The sequence below is a fragment of the Zonotrichia albicollis genome, chromosome Z, assembly GCF_047830755.1.
Source record: "Zonotrichia albicollis isolate bZonAlb1 chromosome Z, bZonAlb1.hap1, whole genome shotgun sequence".
NCBI lineage: Eukaryota > Metazoa > Chordata > Aves > Passeriformes > Passerellidae > Zonotrichia > Zonotrichia albicollis.
Genome location: NC_133860.1, coordinates 86,563,133 through 86,587,107, shown reverse-complemented (window position 1 = coordinate 86,587,107; position 23,975 = coordinate 86,563,133). Strand labels below are relative to the sequence as shown.

Sequence of the window (23,975 nt, the reverse complement as noted above, 5' to 3'; positions counted from 1 at the left end):
AATGAACAGGGTTGTCTGGCTTGACATGGTGGTGAAAGTCTTGTCAAGCTCCACGGAATTTGTGCTCAGCCCAACGTTGACATCTACAGCTTCTCCCTGGAGCTTTGTGTGGATTCTTTCTTCACCTGGAACAAAGCAAAGGGGAGTCTTTGCTCAGCTCACTGGCTGATGGAAGCACAAGGAACAGAGCAAAGCACAGGGCACAGAAGAAAGTGTCCCAGTTTTGCGCTGAAGGAGCAGTTCTGTGGACCCAACCATTGATCACATCCTTCAGCTCTGTGTGTACAGCGTGAGGATGTCCTGGGCACCTCCTAAAACACCTTATTTCTGAGGGTGTTTGCAGAGATTTGGCCCCAAGGTGACAGGATGGACAGGGAGATTGGTCCATGTGCTCCGGTGACCCACTCAGATCACCGGGATTTCTGCATCCAAGTCCTTCAGGTGACAGGGCTGAGGAGCCCTGCTCAGTCCTGCCCTGCCCAGGCTCTCCCCGGGCATCCCAGGAGACTCCTGTCTCTCCTGATCCCTTGGATCCCTCCTTGCTGACCAGCAAATATGCCTGGGGACAGGTGGGCAGCAAAAGGAGGCCCAGAGGAACAAGTGAAGTGACAGCCCACAGCAGGAGGGGACACAGGTGAGGAAACACAACCGGCCTGGCTCTGCAATGTGACAAACCACTACAGAATGAGCACCATGAAAATCATCTCCCTGTCCAAACCCACAGCCACACCAGTCTTTAAATATTTTATACTGTTCGGATCTGAAAAACCAAGCTGGAGCATTGCAAATCAAATAAGAAAGGGACAAAGGAAAGATTAGTGAGTACAGAGCAGTTTCTACATTAAGACTGAATGGGATCCCTCAGTCTAGAAATCAAATGGGAGATAGATGTGAGAGGTTTGCAACAGCGTGAACAGCCTGGGAAATGGGGACAGGGAAAAATTTGTTTGGCTTTGTCACAAAAAAGGAACTTGAGGGCCTGAAAATGTTGTTAGACAGAAACTACATCTATGTGTAAGGGCCGCATAGAAAAAGGGTCTGTGGCAAGCCAGTGGAGAAGCAGCATATGGGACAGAGGTGTGCAAGAAATCCATTGCATTGGAGAGAGTCTGATGGAGACCTCACCTACAGCACTGCCCAGGAATCAAATACAACTTCACCCAGGCATAGCCACACCATAGTGGAGAATCAGGGATCCTCCTTCCTCCACTCAGCAACTGCCAGTAAAACAGGAGGCCAAAATCTTTGCCTGTCAGAGGGGATCCACTTTCTGATCCACAGCCAAGGAGTTCTCAGTTTGCTTTGGTGTAAAGGTGAACAGGGGAGGCACCTCTGGAGGGAATGCAGGGATGGCACAGAGGGAGCCATGTGCAGAACTGTCCTGTGCCCTGCAGGGCCCAGCACTCACCTGAGCTGCAGCACACGGCCAGGGAGCCGCGATGGGCACCGCTGGCCAGCGGGTGAAATGCCACTGTCACCTGCACGGTGTCACCAGCGCCCAGAGCTCCTGTGGCCGGCACCACGGAGAAAGGACTGCAACACAGAGAGAGAGGGGTCAGGCCTGGGGACACCTGGCCATGGGATTCCTGCTGCACTGCAGCTCCCTTGGGCAAGCAGGGAGCAATCCAAGAACAGGCAGCACAAGAGACAGAACAGACAGGATCACAAACAGAAACTGAGCCACTGCTGAGAAGATCCAGCCCTCACAAGATCCTGGGGGGAAAATGACTTCAGCTCCCCATACTCTGCATCCAGCTCTCTGCAATGAGGCCCAAGGCTCCCACTGCCAGCAATCCCATCAGAGAATGCTTTGTGAAAAGCATAGAGAGGGTTCAGAGCTATCCGCATGCACAACTTGACACTGATTGCCTCAGGAATTGCTCTTTTCCTGCTGCCTATAAACCTCATCTCAAGAGATGCAAATGGTAGGGCACTCCCTGCCCTGGGAGATTACAGCCTAGGAATCAGACAAGGAGAAGGAACTTTTCTGTGAAGACCAAGAATAGTTCCCGTTGAACAACTGTGAACCAGAGCCTGCTCCCTCTATTCTTGCACTGGCACGATGAGAACCTGCATGTGGCCGACGTGAGGTTTGGTGTGATGCTGCCGCATCCCTGGCAGGGGGCTCGGCCGCCTCCTGCCCTGGCACCTCGCAGGCTCCAGCCTCCCCTGGCCTTGGCACAGGGAGCCGGCTCCCGTGTCACTCACCTGGGCTCTGGTGCCACCTGCGGCTCTCTGCCGCTCTCCAGGCCTCTTTCCAAGCCCTGCTTTGTGCGGCACACTTCCTGAGGAGGAGGGACCTTGAGGAGTTGCTGATGAAGGCGCGGTGGATGAAGTTCGCTGAGAGCCTGGTAAGGGCAGCCCGGGAGCCCGAGCCCTGCCCCCGGTGCTCGGTGCAGGGGCCTGGCAGCTGTGGCCCTGCCCAGCACCGCAGCAGGGCCCGCCAGCCTGCGCCCCACACGCCGCTCCCTGCCCTGGGCCGTGCGGGCCGGCTCGGCCGGTGCTGGGCGCAGGGAGCGCCGGGCCGAGGGGCAGAGCCCGTGCCGAGCATTCCCTGTCGGTGCTCCCCGCAGCTGCTGCAGGACGAGAGCCGAGCGGCCGAGAGCCCACAGAGGCCCCTGCGAGAGGCGGCCCTCAGGTTCATGGGTGAGCCAGCAGCCCCGCGCCCCTCCCTGCCCCCGGCCCAGCTGCTGCCCGGCTACAGTGAGAGCCGAGCCCGGGCCGCTGCAGCCGGCTGGGATGGCCCTGGCAGGAGGCTTTCCTCGGATTCCCTCAATCTGGCCTCTGACCTTGGCTCTGTTCCTCTCTCTTCCAGCTCTTCTCTTCAAGCCCTCAGGGAAGACAAGAGTCCATCCTGCATGAACACATGGATACAGATGAAACTCAAAGGAAGATCTGCAGAACTTCGTTTGTCTCCTGCAGCAGATGTACCTGTACCGGCCTCCTTCGATGATTTCCAGTTCCCATCGAAGATGGGACCGCCTGCAGAGCAGGGTGGACCAGCTGGAGCTCCAGGCACAGCTCTGGCTGCTCAGAGCTGAGCCTGTGCGAAGCTCCAGCAGCTCCTGCCATCTCTCTCCCTGTTGGCAGCTCCCTCCCTGCAGCCCTCAGGCCCTGCCCATCCCCTTTTCTGCCTCCCAGCTCACCCCTTACCTTCGCTTTCCCTTAATAAACTGTTTGGGTTTACTTTACCCGCGTCTCCGTGGAGCTGAAGCAGCGCAAAACCTGAGCCCGGGGACACGCAGGGCCCTGCTGCCCTTCTCTTCCGTGCTGTGTTCCGGGCCCGGACAGAGAGAAAAAGAATAAAATGGGATTGGACTTCTTCTCAGGAAGAAGCATTGCAATTGCTGATTCTTGAAGTGACAGCTCACCAAGCACTGGACCCTATCCATCCTAGAGATCCCTTTCAGGTGGAGTGGGGATTTGCCTCCTCACTGCCTTCAGTACACATTTGGCAGTGGGGTCCTGAGGGTCTGACAAAGCTTGTTGGTTTTTATTCCTGTGGTTTCAAAGATGCTGAGGAAAGCTACACTACCTGGGAAGGCAGGGTGTTTGTGGTTGGCTTGGCTCCCAGGGAGGTGGAGGAGAACTGGGCGATCCAAGGAACTGGGAGCTTGGGTAGCAGCCAAAATAAACCTGCCTCTGTGACTAAAGCAACCCCTCCTCTCTCCCCCGCTCCTGCTAACAGAGAGGAACAGGACAATGCCCAGGTTGGGGAACTGTTAACTGTTTGGAGCATTTTCCAAAGTGAGGGACAGAATTGCTTTCTTGTCTGTATTAACACCAAGTCCTATGCTATGTTTATATTTGGGTTGCTCCAGGCTGATGCTTTTAAAAGAACTACAGGTGATAATACTGTTAAAGCAATGCAAGGATGGTTTGGAATTTTCCTAAAACCACAGGAAATTCAATCTGATAATGTTTCTCACTTTACTGTCAAAGGTGTGCAGGACAGGGCAGAAGGTGAAAGATTAAATGGATTTCTCACACCTCTCACTATAGATGGGGGGTAAATGGGTGCTCCAAAATCACTGCTTTTTGCCCGACAGTTCCAAGCACAATTCCTTCACTTCAGGGACCAGATGATGATTTCAAGAACCCAGCACATTACCCTGGACAACCTGTTTTTGGTGGACTCCCTGATGCTGTAGGGGAAGTACCACTGCTGTTCAAAACATCTCTGACAATTCCATTATTCTAACTTTTTCTGCCTCTTCATGGCAGAGTCTGTTGTGTTTACTTTTTCAGAAGAACTCTGAGGGACATGAAGACCTGATAAACCATGATAACACTAGTGATGGACAACAGAAATAATGTTTTCCCTTCCCTTATGGTAACACCAGGTGATGATATTATACATAACATGTAAATTAATTGAACTTGAATAAATTGGCTGTCACAATTGGAGATTTGACCAAATTACAGCAACCACTGCAGTCATTCTTATTGGCTTTTGTGAACACACCAGTGGCTGCTATCAAACATATTACCAAACTGGGAGAAAGTAAATGTAAATGATCACAAATTGATAATTGATGCACTTTGTGCCACACAAAAAAATGTTTCTTTGGCTCTCAGCTGTATCCGGGCACAACTGCGGATGCAGCCAATTTCTGCTTCAATTATAAGAGAAGGCACTTTTCTCACTGAAATTCGGAAAATAATTTGGGGCAGTGCTTACTCCTGTATCAGGAGTAAGCATCAGTGCTTTGGGACATTTACATTAAACAGCGGGAAACAATACATAAAATGGGGGAGTAATACAATAAACTTAACACACACATCACAACACCGGGGGTCTCCCTTCACAAAGAACACAAAGATATTCGCCTTGCAAACACCAAATAATTGTGATTTATTCATTGGGCCTTGTTGTGGAGGTCTCTCCCCCCTCAGGAACAGGAGGTCTCCCCTCACACAGAACACACAGACATTCCCCTGGAAGGCCCCCCAAAAAATCAGAATTCGGTCATTGGGCCTGGTTCTGGGGGTCTCCCCTCATACAGATCGTGCAGATGTTCTTCTCTGACAAAACTCCACAAAAATGGGATTCAGCCTTTGGGACCAGTCTCGCGGTCTCTCCTCACATCAACACGCAGCCATTCCCCTGGAAAACACCAAAATATTAATTGGGCCCAGTCCTGGGGGTCTCTCCTCTCAGGAACTGGGGGTCTCCCCTCACGCAGAACACACAGATGTTTCCCTGATAAACCCCACAAAATCAGGATTCAGCCATGAGAGGCAGTCCTGGGGATTTCCCCTCATGCAGAACACATGGATATTTCTCTGGAAAACCCTCAAAAAATCGAGATTTATTCAGTGGGCCTAATCCCAGGTGTGTATCCCCTCAGGAACCGGGGGTCTCCCCTCACACAGAACATGCAGATGTTTCCCTAACAAAACCCACCAAAATGGGATTTATCCCTCAGGGGCAGTCCTGGGGGGGGTCTCCCTTCACACAAAACACACAGATATTCCCCTGGAAAATCCCCAAAAATAATGATTTAGTCATTGGGCCTGATCCTGGGGGTGTTTCCCCTCAGGAACTGGGGGGTCTCCCCTCATGGAGATGTTTTTTCTGACAAAACTCCCGGGAACCACCAGGACCCACCAGGATCAGCCCCAGGATCAGCCCCGGGAGCGGCAGGAGAGACTCGGGACACTCTGCCTGTGTGAGAGCCCCCCCGGGAAACGGGACTGAGCCCCGGATATAGGGAGACCCCAAACGGGAAAGGGACACCCCTCAAAAATAGGGATACCCCAAAAACAGGGACAGCCCCCCAAAAATAGGGACAGTCCCATCATTAGGGACACACCCTCAAATATGGGGACAGCACCCCCAAAAACAGGGACAGCTCTGCAAAAACACCCCCATGGGAAAGGGACAGCCCCCCGGGGGATGGGACACCCCCAAACATAGGGACAGCCCCGAATACAGGGACAGCCCCCCCAAACACAGGGACACTCCCACGCGGGAATGGGACACCCCCAAAAACCAGGGACACACCCTCCCCCCGCAGGACCCCGCCCCCCAAATAAGGGACACCCCCAAAATGGGTACCATCCCCCCACGGGACACCCCAAAACGGGATCCCCCAAAAAAGGACAGGCCCCCCAAAATGGGACCCCCAAATAGGGGCAGCCCCCCCAAACAGGACCCCCCAAGATTGGACAGCCCCCCCAAAGGTGGACAAGCCTCCATGAATGGGACACGCCCCCCGTGGGACCCCCCAAAAAGCCAATCCCCCTAAACAGGGACTTCCTTCCCAACTGGGACCCCCAAAAAGGGAACCCTCCTAAAAACCGGGACCCCCTAAAAACGGGACAGCTCCCAAAACTGAATCCTCCCTAAAATGAGACCCCCCCAAAATGGGTGTGACAGAGGTAAGAGAGAGGAAGCCTGGAAAACAGCACTGCACAACAGGCAAGAGCTCTCACTCCCCAGCAGCTCTGTATTTTTAGTGAGCATCACATGAGGAGCTCAGAGAAATCAGAGGTTTCATATCAAAATCTGAAGACCTCACTCTGAAAATACGAGGGGAAAGCACAGCCCCTGCTCAAAAAATCCCTTCTGAGGGTTAAAACACTGAGGGGCTGGAATGGAATCCATTTAGCCCAATCCTCTGCCAAGGCAGTGGCACCTTTCCTTCTTTTTGGCACACAAGTGCCAATAACCTTAAATTAGTACTTTCCTTCTTTCTCTTGCTTATCTCTTACCACCTCTTTTCTTCCCTTCTGCTGCTCCTTTTTAAAATTCTCCTCATCCTCACATTCCCACCACCTTCCTCGCTCTCCCGTGCCATCTGACGCCTCACCCTCCTGGTGTCTGTTCCCAACTGGACCCCAAATCTCGGGGGCTCCTCGAGAGAGACGTGGAGCTCCAGCATACCAGAATGACTGGGGGACTGGAGCATCCTCCTCTCGAGGGAAGCTGGGTCTGCTCGGCCTCGGGAAGAGATGAGTGAGAGGGTCCTTCGTCCCTTCATCTCTTTGGCACATGCACAAATGTCCAAAAAAGGTGTCAGGGTCTGCTTGGTGGGGCACAGCAATGCGACATGGGCCAAGGGGCAGAAAACGATGCCCTGGAAGTTCCATCTGAACACGGAGTTGTGTCAGGGTGGACATGAGGGAAAGGTTCTTCCTCAGAGGGTGGTGGGGAACTGAACAGGCTCTGCCAGAGCTCCAGGAGGGTTTGGAGAGCGCTCCAGGGATGCCCAGGGTGGGATTGTTGGGGGGTGTGTGCCGGGCTGAGGTGGGACGGGGTGATCCTGTGGGTCCCTTCCAGCTCAGGGGATTCCGTGATTCTATGATAACCTTTTTCGGAGAACACTGAACACACAGCCCATAGAGGGTGTGTAGCGGAGCTCACCCGTCCCGTCCCGGCAGAGTCTATACGATCCCGTGTCCCGGGTTCTGAGGCGGGACAGGATGATCACTGTGGCCCCTTCCACCCTGCCCGGTGCAACCTCCAAAGCCCTCTGTCCCTTCCACGGGCTGACACCTTCCCTCCCCCCGGGCTGGGGCTGCTCCCTCCCGCTCCCGGGCGAGCCGGGGCCGGGCCCCGCTGGCCGTACCTTCAAGGCAGGCGGCGGCGTCCATCCATCGCAGCAAAGGCCCCGCGCCCAGCTGCCCGCGGGGCCCGGAGTCAGCCAGCAGCACGGTCCGGCACATGCACGCAGCCATAGGGGAACGCTGCCCGCTCCGCCCGGCACCGCGGCCAGAACCCGCTGTCGCCGCTGCCGCCGCCGCCGCCGCCGCCGGCGGCCCTCAGGGGCAGAATCGCCTCCGCCGGCCTGCCGCGGAGGCGGGACGGGCTGAGGGGAAAGGGGGCCCGGGATCAGGGGAAAATGAGCCCGGGCTGAGGTGAGAGGGAGCCCGGAGTGAGGGGAAAGAGAGCCCGGGCAGAGGGGAAAGGGAGCCCGGGCTGAGGGGAAAATGAGCCCGGGCTGAGGGGAGAGGGAGCCCGGGGCCAGGGGAAAGAGAGCCAGAGCCCGGGATGAGGAGAAAGGGAGCCTGGAGTGAGGGATGAAGGGGTACGCAGGGTGAAGGAAAGAGTGGGATGGTGCTGACATGAAAGGAGGGCCCGGGGTGAGGAGAAAGGGGCCAGGGGTGAGGTGCTGAGGGGAAGAGGATGTCTGGGGCTGTCGAAGGAAGGATCCCAACATGGGGCTGAGGGCATAGAGGTGGCAGGGAGGGAAAAGGGATGAGAGTAAGGGGGTGTTGACAGTGTAGAGGGGAATCATGGAAGGAAACTTAAAGCCCTCCCAGTGCCGGCCCAGCCGTGGCAGGGACACCTCCCACTGTCCCAATGTCCAGCCCGGCCTCGGGCAGTGCCAGGGATGCAGGGGCAGCCCCAGCTGCTCTGGGCACCCTGTACCAGGGCCTGCCCACCCTGCCAGGGAACAATTCCTAATTGCCAATATTCCATCTTCACCTACTATCTCAGTTTGAAGCCATTCCCCCTTGTTCTGCCACTGCCTGCCCTGGTACAAAGTCTCTCACCAGCTCCCTTTAGATCCTTTAGGTACTGGAGGGTGCTCTCAGGTCTCTCTGCAGCCTTCACCTCTCCAGGCTGAGCAGCTCCAGTGAAGGTGCTGGTTGTGTCCAGGGCACCAGGGACTGGATGTGTCCTCCACTCCTGTTCCAGGACTCCTGAGGTCACCTCACAGCCTGGCAGCAGCCACAGCTGGGTTTGGTCTGTCCACTGTCACTGAAATGCCCCAAATTCATACTTTCATTCTTATTTCTCTTTTGGAGTCGTGCCCTCTTGTGTTGTCACCAACTTGACATCCCAGCAGATGCATCCAGGGCAGATATGTTCCCATTCCAAAGGCAGCGGAACCAGCATGGATGTTTGGATTCCCACCTCTGTGGCCACAGCCCTGGTCACTTATTCCTGCACGAGTCAACAGAGAGCCCACAGAGCCCTCCTTCTCTTACCTCCTCCTCCTCCTCACACGGCTGGTAAGGATACTGCTGCCCCTGCACACTGTGAAAATACAAGCTCTGCTGAGGAAGAGCTTGTGAGCTGTCAGGAGGGTGAAGGTTTTACTTTTGCCATGGATAGTGTTATTGCTGCTGAAGGCTCAGCCACTTTGGGGATGCTCAGTGCCTGGGCTTGTCAGCGTTGGTGAGGCAGATGTTTTACTGCAATGTAGCAGAGGGTATAAACTGTAAATAGTCTTCAGGAAAGAATGCAAGGCTTATATTTGACTGTTGTGCCGTGTGGTTTCACTGCAGCACCAGGACTGTTTTCTGTAGCCCTTCCTTACAACCTTTCCTCCTGGTGGTTACTGTTCCAGAGAGGGCTTCCCACCTTTCTCAGAAACATACATCCATGAGTTTACATCGTGAACACTTGTTCATTTAAACATTGTTAAAGATCCAGCTTTAATCTGTAACAGCCAGGAAAATTTGGATTTTAACTGAGTTTCTCAGTGCAGTAGGAGTTCTTTTCCCACACGGTCTGTTACTGTCACTGCACTGCTATAGCACTATCTCTGTTTCTATGCACATACTCGTTTTATCAAGCAACACCACGGCTGTATCGTCTCACTTGTTACACTTCAGAAGACACTGGCTCTGAAAATGTTGTGCTATTCCCTGCATTTATTTTCATTCTGTTGCTTAAAAAAAAAAAGCTGGTATCTCTCTCCTTCTCTGGCTTCTGTGAAGGGGAAAAAACAGACTCTTATGGCCGTGAGACATCTTGGCCTTGTTATCTGAAGGGAGTGTGTAAAAGGTTTGCACCCAGTGTTTTCCCTATCCTCAACTGCTCAATCCAGATGACAAAACCTCAAATTACCAGTTTCTCACACTGTGGATCCTAAATACTAGAAGAAAAGGTCTGTAAACAGAACATTTTCCTATTAAAAAAACCCTTACATTACATTTTGCCTGCCCAGGGCAGTAATTTGTAAATTTGTTTTCAGGTTTACTTTGTCATGCTCAGGCATTCTCTAAGATAATGCTGTTTGTTTTTCTGTTGAACGCAGTCCCAGTGATCAGGTGCCTGGCCTGGTATAGATCTCTTGTTAGCTGTGAGATGAGGAGCTACAAAGCTGCTGGAGTCACGGGGGGCAAAGTAAAATGGAAATTGGCTCATGTGAACAACCTGCAGTGTTGGGGTGAGGGGAAAGAGGAGCAGCTGGAGCAAGGGAAAGCTGCTGCTTCAAAATCACACCTCTGATGTGCACAAAGCCCTTGGCCTTCAGGGAAGGATTCATGCAGGGGGTGTCCTGTGGGGAGCAGGGATACAAACAAGCAGTGCCTGTGGCACACACACCTGGGCAGTGCAGCCAGGGAACTCACACTCTGAAAAATGAGCTTTCCCAAATGATTCTCTGCTTTCACAAGCTGCATTTACTCTGCCCTCCAGCTACAGAGAGAGAAGCTAAAGGAGCGTAATGGGCTGCAAAGGAACCACTGAAGCTGACTCCTGTAGTTCCTTACAGAGTCTTCATTGGACTAAAACAGTGTTTTACAGCTTTTGGTGCTCAAGTAATATCTGCCAAGTCGTACTGTTCTCCTTTCACTGCTGAAAAAGAGAAATTAAGCTGCTGGCACCAGTGTGGCGGTTTCAGTTTGAAACCAGGTAGAAACATTAATTTCGTGTAGTGGTTTTGCTTTGCTAATTTGAGATTTTACTAATTTTGAGATTTCCTGGCTGAGGTACTAAAGAGTGTGGTGGGTTTGGTGTTGGTTAATTATTAGTGGAGGTCACTAATAAAGGTTTCCCACTTTCTGTGGCACAGCTACAGCAGCACCTGTGGCACCATCGAGGTACTGGACCTAAGGCACCTTTGTGAAAGCACCTTTTGTGCATCTTTTCTACTTAATAACAACAAGCTCAATCTTAGATGTGAATATATCTGTGCAGTAAAGCCATTAGAGCAAGAAAGAAGTGCTCCAAAATGCATAGTTTTGGGAACGTTTTAGATACAGATATCAGCTAGTGCAGTAAATCAACTGCAGTATAGAGCTGTGCATTCTGTATACTTTCAGCATACTTCTATGTTCCAGAGACAAATGTATTATTCCCTGAAGTTATAAATGTTTTTGTATGCTTCTTTCATAACCCTAGTTATTTATGGAAAAAAGGTGTTTGGTTGCAGGGTTGTTTTGGGACACAGCTTGTGAAAATACAACTACTTCTTGTAAAATGAAACTTTATTCTAAAATGTATCCAAAATTGCAAGACACAAGCACCATTAAACAGATAAATAGACATATATTTATATACAGAGAGCATCAAAACACAAAACAATTGTTAATATAATTCTTATACCATTTTAATGAGTATCCATCAATAAAACTTTACAATTTAAAGGAGACTTTTCAGTTGCAAAACAGTTGTAAAATCATATGTATAAATTATGTTTACTACAATTCCAATAACAGAGGCAAAGTAAAATACAAAAATAATAATCAATACTGCAAATTCAAATACAAACCCCAAAAGTAATGCTGCACAGGTACGTATGTACACTGGATGAATTCATGCAGCCAGGCAGTGCAACAAATTAACTGCTGAGTTTAACTTATCACAAAATGGAACCACCATGTCGAAAAACAGAAGAAAATATACTTTTGTAATAAATCATAGTGCATTTTGAAGTTAGACTTTATAAAATGATTGTTGAGTGATATACTTCTAATATTCCCCATGTGATCTGAGATCCCCCCAACTCCTTTTTTCACAAAATAAAATACAAATGACAAAAGCTAAAAACCCCACTGTAGAACAGAGTCTGATGTACTGGTACCATCTTGAACGCATTTGTTTTAATTCTCGGTATCAGACTTGTTTGCAAGTGTCCATGTCCACAGGGACACGAGTTTTTCCTTGCTACCAGGAGTAAATCTTTCACGCTCCAATGCTATCTCCATAAACTGCATCTCACACGATGCTTGGACTGCACTGGTTTGAAGAGACACAGCTGAGCCTTGAGAAAAGAACCCTTAAATCCCTATGAAGCACAGAGAGAGTAAATGGAGGATAGAGAGACCTCATTATTCCTGAAGCTCCTATCCCTAATTGCTTTAATTACATAAACAGAGATTAACATAAGAGGCTTTTATGGCTTGGGTGAAATTTCTGCTCATTTGCTGGGCAAGTGCGAAGCCTGTGTCTCTCCACAGGGCTTTGCCTTTCACAGTGCAGAGGGCTACAGACTCTTTTGGTTGGTGAAAAGAAGCCTCAGGTAACTATATAGAAAAATACCTCTGCAGTGAAAATGTGGTAAAGAAACAGAAACTCAGAACCTCTGGAAAACTGTGACTTCTTGTGTAACAAAAACATGGCTGTCACCTTTCAGGTCTGTGTTGGTTGGTATAGCATGAACACGTAGATAAAACTGGTTAAGTGTCAAAATTATATGAGATACAATTACACAGTCTGACACTTTTTTTCTTAAAATCTTAAGTGATAAGCACGCTCAGTGTTTTCACTAGGAAGTTACTGCTAAAATGCTACATTTCGTTGCTGAAAAGACATTTATAGCAGCCTGTAAACTACTGAAGAGTTGCTTCCTGCATCCTTTGTGCTTCCAAAACCCCCCTTTGAGCCATCACTAACTTCTGAGTTAATGGGAGTTTGGAGCAAAAAAGGGATGCGGAAAACCACCTGTATTGGGTAAATAATGTAGCAATTTACACAGCAGCTCTTCAGATCTTCCAACATGCAAGCACGTGTAGAGAGAAGCTAAGAGACAGCATGCACTGCAGTGTTATGTCATTGTGCTTATGTCTGCTGAGGGCACTATGGCATTTTCACTCAGAAAAACAGAAATGTTAGCCCCAGGAGACTAAAAGAGCCAATATTAATGAAGCCATCAGCTACTGTTGCAGTAAAGAACACCCCAAAAGAGGGAGGAAGTTCATCTGCTCGTAGCATATACATACTGAAGCTGAAGAGAATTATAAAGGCACAATACAAGCCTATATTTCTGGTAAATTATATATATTCATAAATTTCTGCTCATACCACCTCAAGATAGTGAATGGTACAATAATAACTGAAGGTACAAACGTTAATTGAAAGTGAAGCTCTACAAATAAAGGACTGTTGGAGAACATAGCTCATTACTTGCTACATTTCTACTCTTGCCAGGTGGTGAGCTCATCTACCTTTCCTCCACTGGCTGGCAACAACATGGTGACCCAGTGAGAAAACTGGAGCACCGTCAGATGACAGACAGAATGGCTTTGTGCATCTGAAAAGGTGTCAGTGAGTGGCTGCCACAACAATCTTTCCCACTGCTTTACCCTTGGCTCAGAATTCACAGAGAAACCAGGAACAGCAACTGGAATTTCACACCCATTTTCACGCAGAGCTAAGGCTGAAATAACCCATGAAACTAGCATTTTGGTTAACTTCAGCACTCAAAAATATTGAACAGCAGAGCAGGAATTGTACCAGCTCATCATAAGAAACAAATCTCAATTTTTCTATTCACGGCTACACAATATCTATATCATTTCCAACAGCAAATGACTCACAACTTCGGAAACGAAGTGAATGGATCAATACTGCTCCTGTTAAACTCATAAAAAGTGACACCCACTTTTGTGTGATGAAATTACAGGGCAGCTGTGGAGGCGACTGCTGTCCCAGCCCAGCTCTGAGAACGTGGACGCCCAATGAAGATTGAAGGTGCAGCTACAGCATTTGAGCTTTAGCCTGGAGCTGTTCCTCTCTCGCCACAACAACGGGCACAACTGCTGTCAGGATTTCGTACCGCAGGTAATGGGGAAGGGATTGAGGGGAACGAGAGGAGGAACCTGCTGGAAGCAGGCTCTGCTAACCCACAGTAACTCTGCCTGCAGATCTGCTCTATCTGACACGGGATATTCCCTCATTTCCAAACCAGCACACCAAATCCCAACACGCTTATCGCACATTTCCCTCACAAAACCTATCATAAACTGCCATTACTACATGTATTCTCACAGTCCTCAACCACGACCTCCTAGATTTATTCCTTAAAGCTCTCAGGAAAGGAATCTTTAGCTACACCTGGAAAGTATGAACATTAATATCTTAGTTACGAGCTCACAGCTGAATTTAAAAGCTGTATATGCTATTGCTGGTGTTGATTGATCTATGCAATGGTTCTACCCTGCGTTGCTTCCAAAGAAAATCAGTGCAGGTTAACAAGGAAGCCCACTCTGAGAAATAAAGGCGAGGTTTCCTAGGCAGGGGTAATCCCTCTAGAAATGTTTCAACAATTTGCAAGTTCAAGCTACAGCTGTTCATTAAAATTGAAGCAAAATAAAGAACATAGCACTACAGGGCAGAAATCTCATGCTTGAGATTGAATTCAGAAAGTCATCTGTAAGACACTCGGATTCAGGTTCAAAGGAGCTGCATTATTCTTGCCCATTCCAAGCTCAAATAAATACAAGTTTGTGTAGAGGTGTGAGAAGCCAATTGTACACACTTGGATTCATCCCACCTAATTCCAGCCGTTCATCAGTGGTGAGGGCAAATGATGCCACAATGCAATCTTCCAGAGGCATCTCCACTCGTGTCCCTCCTCTGACTCACACAGGAGACCCAGGCTGTAATTTTTAGCCAGCTGAAATTAGGGCAGGATGAATCAGGCCACAGCATGGAGCGGAAACAAGTCTGATGGGGTGGCACAGTATCACCATGACAATCCGGCCTGTCCCAGGCCTGTCTGAGGCTCCCAGCCAGACACGCTGTGGGTCAGTGACCCACGCCAGCCGTGCCTTTGCAGCTCACAGTCTGGCAAGGAGCTCATCACACACTCAACAGTGAGGCTTGAGTTCATGACCATCCCCCAAAGCACGACCTGGAGCTGCCTGGGACTGCACAGGGACTGCAGCCCTCCCAGGCAGCCCAGAGGCCGCCCTGCAGAGTTCCACTCAGGGTCTGCAGGGGTTTGCAGCCGGAGTGGTCACTCATCCCAACACACCACGCACACACGCCCACGTGTCCGTGGTGCTGTGGGAGTTCTGCATCCCCACACCTTGGCTGGGCGTGGGCTGGCTCTTGGCAGGAGCTGTCGGTAATGAGGATGAAGCACACACTGAGGAGAAATACAGCGTTCTGAAACACACATTTGTGAGATCCCCAATAGTATCAATAGTAACGATTAAGGTCAGAGGCAGTATCAAGTTTTGCATGCACTTTCTACATTAGTTTTTATAGAGACAAGTTTCATTCTTGCTGGTTTGTTTGCAAAATTACTGAGGTTTCCTTTACTTCCAGAGACTGGAATATTCAACATTAGTTTCATTTATGATGTTGAAAGTTATTCTTTGTCTAAAATACACCTACAAATGCTTGAGATTATGGGACAGGGATTGCCCTGTTGTAAAGGGCTGAAATAACTGTAGAAATATTTTTTGATCTTAGAAATACAGGGAATTTATCTACAAATTGGACTGTAAGCATGAGGAACACTTATTGCAAGTTCTCAAAGTCTTACATGAAAGGGTGAAGGTGCAAAGTCGTTAAGACTGCCTTAATTCTAAAGATTAGCCTACTCATTTAATTCAACTATCAATAGAAACACAGAATTTAAAGTAATCCAAGTAAGAATCCCCTTCAACTTTCCAAGCTTCTTCGCTTTTCCCATCATTGCCTTTCAGACTAGACAGGACTTGAAATTCTGATGTCAGAAACCAGCAAAGAACACACAGACATTTTCAGGTCTTTGTTGTATATCATAAAATACTGTAAAAAAAGAATGCAGAGTCCCAGAATTCAGGTTATTTTTCTCTCTCAGTAACCAGACAGAGAGTTCGAATCTCCTTAAAACACCACCTCAAGTAAAGCCTACGGTGGGTGGGGACGAGGACACAATGCAGGGGCAGAGCTGTGCCTCTCATGTGCCCCTAGAGATGGGCTTCTGTCCTGGCACTGCTGCAGTTTGTGGGGAATAAAAACACACCAGCTCACACATCTTTGTAAGGCAGCAGCCTGCCCAGGTGCTGTGCCTGGGGCACCCCTTTGCCAGGGGACACTGCACAGCTGGGACACCTCTCTGCACACCTGGGGTGCCCCAAAACCTGCAGCTGCCTGCTCCAATCCAATCCCAAGCTCTCAGAAAAGCATATGAACTGGGTTGAATTCTCTTACATTACATTTAATATTTCTGCAAATGGCTTATAGATCTGCTGTTTGAAATAAATTCTGAAACCACTAAGCGTGCTTAACAGAGCTTCAACTCTATGTGGACAGCGAGTTCAGAGGACAGAACAAGGACTTTTGCAGTATATAATACACATGGCTGTACAGTCAAAGGCCACCTCTTGCTTTAAAACAAGAATTTACAGTAGCAAGCAGTGGTGGCAAGATTCCTTACACAAACCCTACAGGAATTTACAGGATATGCATGGATCACCGAGGTTATAACACCAGCAATAGACAACACAGAGTATGTTGTGCAATGTGAACAAAGTTGACAGTAGTTTACCAGTGCTGCAAGTAATTCACATAAATATGCTAACCCACCAGCTAACAAAACTTCATCCTCTTTCCACCAGAACCAGATGCGTGTACAGCAATCCATATCAACAAAAGTGGTTTGTTTTTGTGGTTTTAGCCAAACATGCACAAAGCAGATGCACTCCAAGGGGATACTTGCAAAAAACCAAAAAAATCCCCTCAAAACTGGTGTCCAAGCACACACAGCAATTGGATTCACACTTCTCAAACAGCCATGACAGAGCCAAAGTTTATGGTATGGATGCTTTTTGCCCTGGAAAAATAGTATTATAAAAACTCACTTGATTTATAACTCACAGAAAACTCCAGCTTTACTCACGCCACTCTTCCGCGTCTCCAATTCTAGCCCTAATTCGTTCCAGCCCTACTTTGGGAACTTGTGTTCTCTTCTGTATCCATTAATGTAAATGCAAATCAAATAAAAACTACAACATAATCAGAAAAAATAAAAAATACTAGAAAAATGAAATTGAAAATAGCTTATACCTGCTTTTGGATGTTATGTTTATTGACAACAATTTAATAACACCACTTTGCTTTCCCACTAAACTGTTGGATGTGCTCTGCATCTCTGTTACAGAGAGCTTTAGTAAATTTCTATCTCAATTAAATATATCCTGTATTTGGAATTTTATTTTCATCCTATCTGCAAGACAAAAACAATCTTTTCTTTCAAGCTACTTTCTATCATTGTTAGGAACCATCTCGTCTGATTTGTGAGTATGTGGGATGCTAACTGTCCTCATCTCGAGCACTGAGAGCTCTCAGGATGCTGCACTGCCACACCTCATCTGGTGTTATACTCAATTCCTCTCTATTAATGAAATAAACTCTTGACAGCAGGGCTCTAGTTACAGGTATGAACAACTTCCTGCGTGCTTGTTGGGCAAAATGCTCTTATTTTTGTGCAAAGATCTGGCACAGTACATTTACTGGGGAAGTCCAAGTGAGAGAGGGTAAAACATGACGATTAAAACAACAGAAGTGAAGCCTAAAATATCCAGTTCATCCAGCTGACAATTTGACTCCTCAGGGGTCAGAGCAGTTGTTCCACAACAACAGTTCTCCCCATCAAAAGCAATTACTGAAGATTTCAGTATCTCTGCAATAGCTCAAACTCCTAGACTGTACAGTCTATTTCCTAGGCTATTGAAAACACATCACCTTTCAAAATCCCCATGTTTTGTGCTGTTTCCCTATGAAAACTGATGCTAAAACTGCCAGAATTTTCTCTTAGCAAAATGCAGCCTCTTGTCTCAGCATTGTAAAATCGTGAAGGGATCCCCAGAACCTAACGGCAAGAATTGTTGTGCAAGTTCTCAAGAGAACAGCGAGGTAGCGAACGAACACCTTGTTTCTGGTGGGTAACTGCCCACGCCTGAGCCACCTGGCCCTGGGAACAAGCCTGCCCGACCTCAGTCACTCCTCTGAGACCACAGAACCCTGCATCATCCACATGGGACACACTGGAAACACTGGCCAGGCAAATTCAACCACTGTTGGTGAATTCGGCTTTGTGCAAGGTCTCACAACTCGGATGTCAAGCTGTACACTTTTGGGGACGTGGAAGGAGCTTTCAGCATGAAGTCCAGCTGTATTATTTATAGCAACTAGGCAGCAAATCTCTTTTTTATCTGATTTCCCCAGAACCATGTCTTTCAGCAAATATTTACAATGCTGAAGTAAAATAAAGAAAAAGAAGGTGATTTTCTTTTTGTCTCTCCATTTCTCTTGTGCACAAAACTGAAGTAGTGGCTAGAAAGTGACCATTTCAAATTATAACCGAAAACTGCATTTATTAAATTTGAAAACATGTACCCAAGAAAACCTTTATACATTTTTATGGCAAGTTTTCCTATTACATGAGAGGCTTTCTTACACATTTTAAGCTTAAACGAACAGCAACCAAACAGAAGTTTGGACTAAAACTGCAAAGCTGTTGGCTGTGTGGAGGGAAACTATGGCTGCACAACTGAAAACAAGATGAAAGAACAAATTCACAGAAATAGTTCATGTAATAGTGAACAAAGCTCTAATAAAGTAAGAAACAGAAGAAAGCCAAATCTGCTCCGCATGTCAGTACTATTGATACATAAACAGGCTCCTGCACTAGTAAAATCTGTGAAATAATGTCTGCTTAGGAAAGACTTAATTTGAGCTCTAGACTGCCCATGTTTAAGCATGGGTTTACAGTCCTACTTTTTTAATTTCCTGAAGGATACTACCTGTTCTTAGAGCTGGTTAAAATTAACTACGTGCAGGCTCAATTTGAAATCAAGGTGAAGCTGTTGGCAGGATCAGAATTTTCATGTGCTGAGTAGATGATATGTTTATTTTTTCTAGATTTGGTACTGTAATTTGTTTCCAATATATAGACACTATACAGGAGTGCACTCAAAGCAGTACTTTAAACTCTCTTTTCTCACTTTTCAGGTTGAAACATCATTTTGGTAATTTCAACAGACCCTCTGTATTTTTCTCTATGTACTCGGTTTTTACATCTGCCAAATAATGTTACACCACAGGTAAGTTATATATATGACCCAGAGTAGGGTGAAATCCTACCCAAAAAATGACCTTATGTGAATGGTTTCATCAGCGTTTCAGCAGAACTGGCACAAGCAGCAGTTTACAGAACTGTGCCAATATCTGAAAAGTAGAAAGAGCTGCAAACAGCAAAATTTAAACCTAACTAATTTATTTCTGAATTTCTAGAATTATTTTGAATCACTAAATCATGAACTGGATCCTCACTGTGAGATAACAGTGTTGAAGTAGTTTATAGGGGTTTATTTGAAAGATGTGCTTTGTCAGCATTCCCATCCTTAAGGCCTGATCAAACCCAAGTGTGTCTGTGACAGCACCCACAGTTCTATCACCACTTATGGTGAATTAACGAAAAATAAATTTACCTGTACGTTTTACATCATTGAGGTATATTTTACATTCTTGAAATGCAAATGTGTAGGGTGAAATACTGAAGAATCCAGTCCATACTTAGCCATGGCAACAACAGTGGATGAGAGCTGACTAGGGACAGGGGAGAACACTTAATAAACAACTGATACAGAAATAGGACCCTGTGTAACATGTATCAGCTGAAAAGTCATTTTTGAATAAAGTGATCAACACCAGACATTGTAACAGCTGGTCCCTCATTAAATCTAATTCCAAATCATTGGCACATGCAGTATTGCCACAGAACAGAGGAAAATTCCACTGGTTTTACGCAGGTCAAGAAGCTGTCCTTTGATGCATCCTTAAAGAAGCAAGGTTCTATTCCACTTCTTCCCAAGTGGAATTATTTAAAATAAATGATTAGCCTATGTATTTCTCATTGGGTATTCCTGTTGGAAGGGAAAGGAACAGCTGGATGTCCTGGGACATGGAACATTTAATCCTACACTATGAGGAACAGGCTGAAAGCCTGAAAGTTGTTTCTGACTCTGAATATGTGACATATTGGGTGGCTACAGCTCTGCAACCAGAGGACATCCAAATAAAAAATGAAATTTCTGGGGGTTGGAAGTGCAAGTTCCAAACTGCAGTTTTTCCTCATTCTCAGGTAGTTAAGAAAATAATGCAATCCCTGCATGCAAATATCCAGTGACTTTTTAATGCACACAAGTCCACATGCTTTACCTGTGATTCAGACAGGTAAACTCCTTCCTTGCCTCAAACCCTGCTCTTAGACATGGCAATAAAATCTGGGTGACATGGAAATACATCTGCATCTGATCACTCCTTTCCATAGGTTGGAGCTGCAGGTAAGACCCTGGTTTCACTGTGAAATTCACAGGTGAATCCAGTTTCAGGTGATTTCTACAAAGCTGGAATATTTGCAAGAGTTCTCACAGCATACAGATCCCTCACTCTCCGTTTCTGCTACTCTAAGATGTAATCACTTCTGGTTTTAAGAAGGCTTACTTCAACTCTACCTGAAATACCCATTTACAGAATCACCTTCTATTTACTTCTATACTAAAGAGCAAGGTCCATCTAAAAAGCCAGTGTGAGAAGATCTACCCTGCACCATTTAAAATAAAATTCCTACCAGAGCTGGACAAGTTCTGACATTATCAACAGTGCTGTTGCAAAAGGACAGAACCAAACAGCAGTTACATTGCTCCTCGTATCTGGAGCATAAAAAATTTAAGAGGGAGCAAGAACTGAGTGATTGGGAAGAGTCTTTCCTCCCATATCGATACTCCAGGTACCATGAAAATCCTACAAGGATTTGTAAGCAAAGGAAAGAGAAATGGACAAGCAAAAAGCCCTATGCGTATTAAGAAAGAAATGATCCAAAGGTGTAATTTAGAATTTGAGTGATTAGCACAAAGGATTGTTTTCTAATGGTTCAGCTGCAGAACCTGGCCTCTCCTGGAGCCTGGTAAAGCCCTGGACAAAGCATTAGTGGCACCAGCTGCTGCCCGTGGGGCTGCGTGGGTGTGAGAAACGCAGGACACAGTGAATCCATCGTGTGCTGAAAGGACATTATGCTCCTGTATCAAAGTGAGGATAACATGCTTTAATATTGATATCAATCTGTGTCAGCAGTTCCATGCACAGGTTTAAAGGTCAGACTTCATCCTTCCCAGGTGCCCCACCAGCTCGCTGGCCTGGAATGGCCTTTGGCACTCGATGCACTGCTCCCATCTACCTTAGCCCAGCAGCAGTGACACCTCTGACAAACTGGGCCAGAAGGAGCCCTTGGGTGCCTGGAGGGTGACCACAGATAATACAGGTGGCCAGCCAAGGCTGCAAGGGCACCTGGACTCTGGGTGTATGGGGACACACCAGTGGTGTTAGTGACAACAGCAAAGGGTCTGAAGAAATTACACTTGATTTTGTGTTTGTGATTCGAGCCAATAGCAGGGTCTTCCAGCGTCTTTGGAAAAGTGCTTTCCAAAGAGAAGCAAATGAATGTGACCTTCACAATCAATAAGAATACAGCCTACAAAACCATATAATGACTATCCAGGTCATGTTTACTTCTAATCAAGTAGTTCTTACTAAAAAGTAACGCTATCAAATCTTTGATAGTTCAATGTAATTTTGATCCTCTGAGACTTTCATCTTTGAGTAACCCTAACAGGAGAGTAACATGTTAAACCTTTTTATTTCCATATGTCATATATGTATAATATATGGAAATAAAAATTAGTTAGGAGATTGTAGAATTCCTTACACATCCAGTTACCATCACAAGCCCATCACATATGGGTGATATTCCTTTATCACAAGCTCATGAAAGAAAATCCCCTTGCACATGGATATACCACATCCCCAAACTGCTCCTGCTCTGCAAGTGGCTCCTCTGGATGAAAGTCCAAAGAGAGGAATTTGCTGTTTGTCTGTGGCACAAATTTCTGCTGAGCCACTTTGTGCCTGCATTGCTGATCATCAGCTTTTGTATCACTACAAACTGAAAACCTCTGTTTTCCTGGGGGAGCTGAAAATCATCAGGAACTAAGTAAAAGTACCATAATCTTGGTTTCAGAGCTCTGCCTCAAGAGAAATGGGAATGCTTCCAGAAGCGTTTCCTTTAGGCCTTTTTCTGCATTCTGGCCCCAGCTTTCATACCTAACTGTATGTTCCCCCTCTAAAAGGACCCAGACCTTTGCTCCTTTCTATTCATGGCAAAAGGTAACACCCTCACAACAAGGCTAGTAGTCATAAAAAGTTTACTGTGGCATTTTGGCTCAAAGAAAAAAAAAAAAAAAAAAGGCTGCTGACTGGAAAGTTTTGTGGGAATTAATTCTGGCAGATATGGCAGAAAACACACACCCAAGCAGCAGGGTGACCTGATTTTCTAAATGGGCTTGGGAAATACTGTTTATAATTAGGTACACAGATTGCTCATATATGTTTGAGAATCGCTGAAAATGGGAAACATAATTGTAGGTTGTTGGAAAATGTTTTGGTGATAAGGACTCTACTGTATTTCCACTAACTACCACCCCTACAGAAGACCATGCTAAATAGAAAACTCAATTCCAAGGGCAGGAGAAGCCCTGACACTTTATTGCTAGATTCTATAGCAATTGGAGCTCACTTACAGTAACCTTATAGTACTCTATATAAACTGAGAAGCTTGTATCAAATTCAGGCTTCCATTTAAAATAGATATTGCAGATATTAGGCTTCAATTAAAGAAGAAAAATAACCTTCAGTGCTTTTTTTCTCTTAAAGGCAAAGTATCAAAAAAAATCCCCAAACTAGGTGGAAGTTATTAAATTTCTCCAAAAAATTAAGATGAGCTTTCTTCTATTTCTTGAGACAGTACAATTTGTGATTCACAGGGTAGCTGGTATCAAACACAAGGTAATGAAAGCTCGTATAAGCAATTTTATTCCTATCCATAATGGCAGACACTAACAAAATCAAAAGAATTTATCCTTTGAGTTCAACTTAAAAAATAACTTACAAAGCAGTGATATATGCAACATAAAATAGTTCAGGATGGGAGAGGGAAAGCAAATTTTAATAATTAAAATGTAAACGTGAAAAAAAAAAAAAAAAGAAATGGAATAAAAGTCCCTACTTCTGATTTCTAGGTAAGATGTCATGTGATCCTATTTGACAGTGTCCTGGGGTCTGTGTGTGTGTGTGTGTGTTTGGATGGCACACACACACACCCCACGCTGACCCACACATGTACACACACACAGACAGGCGCTGGCAGCTCCACCTCAGGCACTTCTCTCATGCCACTCCTTACAGTTGTCTCAAGCGTGTTTGGGACCCACTTTCTTGACAAAACAGGGGAGATGGTAGGAGAAAAAAAAAAACCAAACAGGTGGGTCTGATTGTGTCTGAGATCCTTTAGTTAAACTGTACACTGGGACGAATAATTTTCTTCTGCAGTAGCTCTCTGGGGAGGGCCAACTCACTGTGGTCTTCATGGCGACTCTTGTGAACGGGTCACACGCTCATTGTCATGCTAGGGGAGTACTGAAAAAGAGCAATCCACAATTTAACAAACATTCTTCCCCACCCACAGGCAGCAATGGGTTCAGAGCTCCTGGAGTGCCCTCCTGAATCTGTGCTGCAGCCTCTCTTGGGGCTGCAGTTCAGTTTGTGCCTCAGAACTTCTGCTGAGCTTCTCTCATGCCACAAGACAGCCACTGCTGAAAGGCAATGCCCCCGAGGGCTGCTCTGCTGTCACCTGGGTGCTGTGAGGAACCAATACCTCACTGAGGCTTTCCACTCCCCTTCCTGCCCACTGCTGCCCACTGGGGAATTTACCTGGGCAGGTGCCTAGTCTGAAATGCACTGGCTGCATTCGTGGCCAGCTGAACCACACAAGATTTTGGGGAGGTTTTGATTACTTTAGGGGAAGAAAGGAACAAAGATATGTATGACTGCGATTCAGTTAGGCTTTTGGTCTGTATTATTTCGTGTTAGCAATTTTAGGGGGCAAGCTGAATCACCAGTGGTCATTCTCCTTTATGTGAACCAAAAACCCAATCCCCACAACTCACAACTGTAGTGACAC

General features: G+C 46.7%; 1 protein-coding gene across 4 annotated transcripts in view; it reads right to left on the bottom strand.

Annotated features, from left to right (window-relative positions):
* Positions 1-11,151: 11,151 nt before the first annotated feature.
* The window catches only part of SSBP2 (single stranded DNA binding protein 2), a 136,159-nt gene continuing 123,335 nt past the window's right edge, over positions 11,152-23,975 (bottom strand). For all 4 annotated transcript variants that reach the window (XM_074533091.1, XM_074533094.1, XM_074533093.1 and 1 more), the window contains one exon: positions 11,152-23,431. In XM_074533091.1, the coding sequence (XP_074389192.1) occupies positions 23,402-23,431 (30 nt within the window). In that variant the 3' untranslated portion in view covers positions 11,152-23,401. The remainder of the gene's footprint in view (positions 23,432-23,975) is intronic.